The following is a 6,592-nucleotide window of genomic DNA, read 5'->3' as shown; positions in this document are numbered from 1 at the left end:
CCTTTTTCCTCTGCATGAAGCTACAAAATGGAACCAGTGTTGCAATTTTTTACATGCACACGAAGTTAACAATTCGTTTTGTCGATTTTGCCATTTGAGTTTTAGATCTTTTATTATTGATTATTTTATTACTAATTTTTTACATGCACACGAAGTTAACAATTCGTTTGGTCAATTTTGCCATTTGGTTAACAATTCGTTTGGTCAATACTGCTATTTGAGGGGTGTGATACATGTCTCTAAAGTTGCCTATTATCATAGATAGGATGTTCATGTTTGATCACCTCAATTTCCCTTTACATGGTCTTAAAAGATAAATATGGTAAATTTCACTTACCCATCAACTCTTTTTTTTAATCTACAGTGCTGCAGCCTCCTCTATGTCTGCTTTGAAATAGCCAACAATCAGAGTGGTGGCTATTATTGCTGAGGGTGTCCCTGAATCAGACACAAAGCAGCCCATTGCTTATGTCAGGTCCAACAACAAGGTAATATGATCTGTATGTATGGTGGGATGCTCTTTTTTATTATATTACTGATTTTCCGGTACTGCGATTCCCAGTAGCTAACATGATGTTTTTATCTAAATACAAGCAATAATGGAAAAGATTTTTTTGGTCAGAACAGGTGATTCTTGTCCTGGCAACAATTGGAGGAATCCAAGCTGGTGCTTTAAAGATTGGTGCCACTGCTAGAACCATTGACAACATTATTGCCTGCAAGCTTTACCGGCCTGGCTCTGTCGGATTTGTCTTCAAATCGGTAATTTTATACTTAAAAGGATGCAAAAACAATTTTTCTCATTGAAATTCTCAGTGTTCAATTGGCATGTTGACCTTCTTTTATATGACTATGTTAACATACATAGAAAGCTCCTTGGCAGAAAAAAAAATATAATTTAGAACACTAAATTATCAAATATGGTAATGGCTCAAACATAGAAAGCATAGATTAACAATAAAAATATAGAAAAATTATGTTGCTGGTGCCATATTTGAAAAAAATCAAGAAACTTGCTGGTGCAAAGTACGTTGAATTAATAATTACAGCATTGTAATAGCATTAATGACAGGGTGGCATGTCAAGTGAGATGTACAACACCATTGCACGTGTGAGTAATGGAATTTATGAAGGTAACCTTAGAAACACCCAAACCCATATTATAAAGGACCAAGAGAGAGGAAAGAATTGTACTCTTTTTTATGACCTTTTGTTCCAGTTAAATAACGAGAGCATTAACTTAACTAGGTATTGCTATTGGTGGTGATGTTTTCCTGGGCTCCACTCTTTCTGACCATGTGCTTCGGTTCAAGTGGTACTGCAATTGCACATGTTATATCTCAGTAAGTTTGATTTATTCCAACTCTCTCATATATTCTCTTTTGCATTTTGTTCTAGAAAGAGGTACGTCACGGCGTACAACAAAAGTCGTGTTGAAACGGAAAAAGGAAATTCATGCCCTAGGAGTGTATACAAAAAATATAGTATACCGGGAGGAGGAAATTCAACCATTCTAATTTTAATATAAGTTAAAGGGCACAAGTGTCATTATAATTCTTGAAAATCCTTTTAGTTTTCCTCCAGTACTCAAATATATATATATTTTTTATTTGTGTGCTTTGAAGGTTCATATTTTAAAAGTTTCTCACGATATAATGTCCATGTGGTACATTATTTGAAGTTGGAGAAGACGCTGGAGAGCAAGACCAACGTATTTTGATTTTTCTAATTTGATTTTTTTTTCCTGTTTTTTTTTTTACTTTGTTGATTTCAATAATCTGCTTATATTTTCATGTTTTTACTGTTTCGTTTTTTTTGCCTAAATGTATTTGAGCTATTTGAAATTTTTATCTCATATTGTAGGGATGCTTTCCGAGATAGGAAAAAATCACCATCCATGCCGTATGGATCATGGGCCTTTACCAGTGTGGTTTAACTAACAACCTACTGAATTGATAATTTTAAGGTACCAACCATTTGTTTGCTTCTAATTTTGTTCGTTCTTAATTTTCCATTACAAGAGAAGTATAAATTGATATTTACACTCTTCACTTATAGCTAATCTCTCGAGGAGGAATAGAACGACCTTTGAAGGCGTACCTGCTAACTGGACTGCGGGAACAGTACAACCACGGTACCAGAACTGGCCTACAATATTTCAGTTGGAGCAAGAAGGGACTGGTACATGTAACACAACTGGTATGAGATAGGAGCATTATTGGTAAACATAGATCATTTCAGGTTTTAAAATTGTGAAGATGGCGCCAATTGAATATGCTGGTACCAAGCGAATAACCTGTCAGAATTGAAATGGCAAACTTACAAGGAACCCCTTGGATTTTCTCCTTGTGAAATGATGGATAGACCCAGTTAGATGTAATTTTAGTTTCAGTTTATCTTTCCTATTATTTTAGAGGCTTGTTTTTTATATAATGTCCCCGTTGTAATGCACGGGCACGATACTAGAAGGGTATACATGAAATAGGTTGTTTGTTTTGTTTTAGCTTGTATGTTTATGGTTTTTATTAGAGAATGCTATGTTTTTTTATTTCTATATTCAATTCAGAAATAATATCTTTGGTTTACATTCAGCTATATTTATTTTCTCTATATTTTTATAAAAAAAAAATTTAGTAAATTATATTTTCTACTACATAATTTCCTCCCGTTGCTGTGCACGGGCACGATTACTAGTATATATATATATATATATATAGAGAGAGAGAGAGAGAGTTGGGCTATGGTATTTCGCAAAGTAAAGCGAGTATTTTACTTCACGTCTATATCTTCAATTTCAAAGTTCAAACGTTGATCCCAAACCATTCAAGTTGATCTCCAAATTGTACAAATTTTAGAAATTTTTTATAATTCTTTTGAATTTTTTAAAATAACTTATTTTTTATGGTCCCCGATGTTCTGAAAATAGTGATTTTGATAAGGTCCAAAATCAAGCTACACACTGAGTTTGAATGATTCTCCTTAACTTTGTTCGTAGATGAACAAAAATTCAAGCTTGGTAGGATTTGATAGGGTCCAAAAGTATACAAAAAAGACTATGTTTTGACTTTGAAAACGAGTACTTTTGCAAATTTGGATATTTTTTGTGATTTCAGGACAGAATTAAAGCAAAAACAGCACAATCTAATAAACTGGCATCTTCAAACTGACAAACCATGCATTTGGAGTGATGAATTGAAAAATGACATAGTTAGGAAGTCCATGCTGGACAACGGAAAACGCATGCGGTTGGCTCCATACCACAAGCAACCATGAGAATTCCAGAACTTTCTAGCATCTTCAAGAATTTCGAGATAGTTGTGGTCAAGTTTTGAAGGTATTATCCCATGGTACAAGTGGTACTTTTTTTGATACTTGGTAGAGAAAAATTACAAACTTTAGGATGATTTGTTTGCTCGTATTGAATATTAATGGTTCACCTCGGCTCATCGGGGACCAGCACCTAGGCGGATCGGGCTGAGGAGGCGAGGTGGTGACCGACGTAGGGCGGAGCCGAGGTGGCTTGGCTTTAGGTGGAGTGGCGAAGGGCAGCTGTGGCCCGTGGTGGTGGCGGGTTCGGCCAAGGGAAGAGAGAGAGAGTGATGTAGAGTGAGAGTAGAAAGAGAGTTTGCTTTGGTGAATGGTGCTTCACAATAGTGCTTCTCAATGCAACAAATTGAACAAGTCAATCATTCTATGATCAATATCAAAAAGCAAAAAACAAGTTTAAGACACTAATTTTATCAAATCGCACCAATCATATATTGCAGAATAATTTTAATTCTACAGAAATATATTGTCGAATTAAAGCGAATGCTGGTGAACATATCTAATGATGACCCCAAAGGTGGATACTATAGATAGACTACTGTTGTGTTTTTTCATTATATATCCATCATTTTCTTGCCCCGATGATGGACATAAACATAACCCTTTGTACTGCCAACTTTGGCTCTTAGATCCAAAAGTTATGAGCCGAATAAACCTGAGAGCAACCTACCCCCAGTTGGAAGAAATTACTGTTTCACAATTTCTATAATCTATACTGCTATCTTTGACCCCAAATGAAGGATCTCTCATTCGCTGGTGCTAATACAGTCAGGGCTTCTTATCTCAAACCTACAACTGCATTTGAAGATAAGCTTGAATTTCTCTTTTGTAACCGGCCAGAGTGGTGGGTATATGCCATTCTTTGGCGTTTATCCCAAAATGATGAAGCCCATCTCTTATCCTTTGGCAATGGCCATTTTCGTGGAAAGCAGAAACTTGACCAGAAAACAACAATGAACAACCCTTTAGCCTTTCTAATCACTGACGACGTCACCAGTGCTAGTACGATGACTAATACAGGTATAGACATCAGTGACGAAGGGGAGGGATTCTATATTGTGTCACTGACATACTCATTTAGTACAAGTGAGGCAAGGGTGTCACCAGTGCGAGCGTATTTGTCACAGATGCCAATCTGGTTAGCTGGAGCTGATGCACTTGTCGGGACTAGTGGGTGCGAGAGGTCGCGTGAGGCACAGATACATGGGATTAATACAATAGTGTGGGTCCCTGTATCAGAAGGGGTTCTTGAGCTTGGATCTTGGGACTGGATCTCGCAAGATAGGGTTCTTATTCAGCAGGTATCATTTTCTTACAAGTCAGGAAAATTTTGAAGGAAATTGTTTAAATTTAATTTGTCATATCGTTGTTTCTGAACTATCCAATCAGATACATCACTGTTGTATTTTCTTTTTCTTTTCCTGGGAATGATTGTTTCTTAATTTATTCTTTGTAACTAATTAAATTGACATTTCCATGTACAGCGTCAAATAAGAAAATAGTCAATAACAAGAAAATTACAAAAGAATTTTCCAAAGTGAAGATAAAAGGATCCACAACTTGATATAGAGACCATGGTGATCTTATCACTGATTCTTTTTGCTTCTCTTTTTTTCTTTTTTCTTTTTCTGTTTCTTTATTTTGAAATATGATCTTCTTTCTTTCTTTTTATAGTTTCCTTATGTTTGTTCTATTGCATCTGTCTTTTTGTGATGCTAATATATTGCTTAAGATGTTATTTCTTACTAATTGTAGGGTAGAGCTAGGGTGCTCTTAAGCTCACCAAAGTTTTGGTGAGCTTAACTCTAAAACTCATCAAATCAATTTCAAATGACGAATCCGAACCGTTGAAACCCGCCTACCTTACGTGTGATGCATCTACATGTGAAATTTTTAAATATTCGAATTAATTTAGTATAAAGTCAAGCTGTCAAAATTAGAAGGTTAATAAATTAATTTTAGTGCATTCATTTTTTAATGTTTTTTGACCGTTTGACTTTATACTAAATTAATTCGAATGTTTAAAAATTTCACATGTAGATGCATCACACGTAAGGTAGGCGGGTTTCAATGGTTCGGATTCGTCATTTGAAATTAATTTGATGAATTTTAGAGCACCCTAGTTCTACTCCTAGTTCTACTCCTAATTTTAGAGTTAAGCTCACCAAAACTTTGGTGAGCTTAAGAGCTGCACCCTAGTTCTACTCCTAATTGTACAGAATTAATGGAAATCTGTACTTTGTTCAAACTTATTTCAAATAATATACTAACAAAATTTGCTCTAATATATATTGATATTTTCAGAAATATTACTTATTATAATATTTTGACAATATAATTTACAAATCATATTAAACCATTTCGATACAAACACTTTTAGGCCGTCTGTGCCTGGCAATACTCCTGATCCGGAATGTTCAAACACCTATATATGTATGCTTGACATTATCAAATAAAACCACAAATTATAGGTGTTTCTTTAATATTTGACATCACTCATGTTTCAATACGTCTCACAAAATAGTGACAATATATCCAGGCAGTTGCTATCTTAAACAACGGTACCGGACCAACCCATGGCACTGGGTTCAGTAATGGCCCGGTTCTATTATCATATTTAGACTCGGAGCATTCATTGTCTGAAGAACCAAATCTATTATTAGAGCAGCCCAAGACTAAAGAATATGGAAGAAAGTCTCATATTATGCAGCACCCACCCATTAGCCACGTCGAGGCAGAAAGGCAGCGTCGAGAGAAACTCAACCACCGGTTTTTTAAGCTCCGCTCAATTGTACCAAACGTGTCCCGAATGGACAAGGCATCTGTTCTAGCTGATGCTGTGGAATACATACATGAGTTACGTGCTCGTATTGATGCATTAGAGGCTGAGGCAAAACGTGACAAAAGCGAGGCTGTGGTAGATTCTGCTGTTATTCCTCCTTTTATGGGGACAAGATGCACTAGTGCTATCTCATCACCTGTGCATTTTGAGGCGGAAGTGCGCGTGTTTGGGACCGAGGCACTGATTCGGGTGCAGTCTGATGGAGGGAGCAGGACCCATGCACCTGCAAGGTTGATGGGTGTATTGAGCGACATGAGGATGCCGGTGCACAATGCATGTATGACTACCATAAAAGATGTGATGGTGCAAGATGTAGTGGTGAGTTTGCCATTTGGTGAGATACAAAGAGAAGAAAGCATTCGATCAACACTGCTGGCAAAACTAGGAAATAGTATTATTGAGCAGAATTATTATAGTATTTGA

At 36.2% G+C, this 6,592-nt stretch overlaps 1 protein-coding gene and 1 long non-coding RNA gene across 2 annotated transcripts; both read left to right on the top strand.

The window, feature by feature from the left end:
- Positions 1-245: 245 nt before the first annotated feature.
- On the top strand, positions 246-2,438 carry LOC144545219 (uncharacterized). Its single transcript, XR_013508430.1, has 6 exons — positions 246-488; positions 628-762; positions 1,073-1,133; positions 1,249-1,343; positions 1,864-1,966; positions 2,059-2,438. It is a non-coding gene; the product is annotated as an uncharacterized LOC144545219 (long non-coding RNA).
- A 1,623-nt stretch (positions 2,439-4,061) lies between these two features.
- LOC144544978 (transcription factor bHLH14-like) lies at positions 4,062-6,592 on the top strand. The gene is made up of 2 exons (XM_078293536.1): positions 4,062-4,628; positions 5,867-6,592. Exons 1-2 carry the CDS (start codon positions 4,062-4,064, stop codon positions 6,590-6,592), a joined length of 1,293 nt encoding a protein of 430 aa, XP_078149662.1.

The sequence above is a fragment of the Carex rostrata genome, chromosome 27 (assembly GCF_964058835.1).
Source record: "Carex rostrata chromosome 27, lpCarRost1.2, whole genome shotgun sequence".
Lineage (NCBI taxonomy): Eukaryota > Viridiplantae > Streptophyta > Magnoliopsida > Poales > Cyperaceae > Carex > Carex rostrata.
The sequence above is the reverse complement of the archived record's forward strand: the minus strand, read 5'-3'. Positions and strand labels throughout refer to the sequence as shown.

Bases quoted from the DNA above. Each gene is read 5' to 3' on its own strand.
- LOC144544978 (XM_078293536.1), top strand. From the start codon at position 4,062: ATGAAGGATCTCTCATTCGCTGGTGCTAATACAGTCAGGGCTTCTTAT. The intron at 4,629-5,866 runs GTATCATTTTCT...CAATATATCCAG, and splicing joins ATAGGGTTCTTATTCAGCAG to GCAGTTGCTATCTTAAACAA.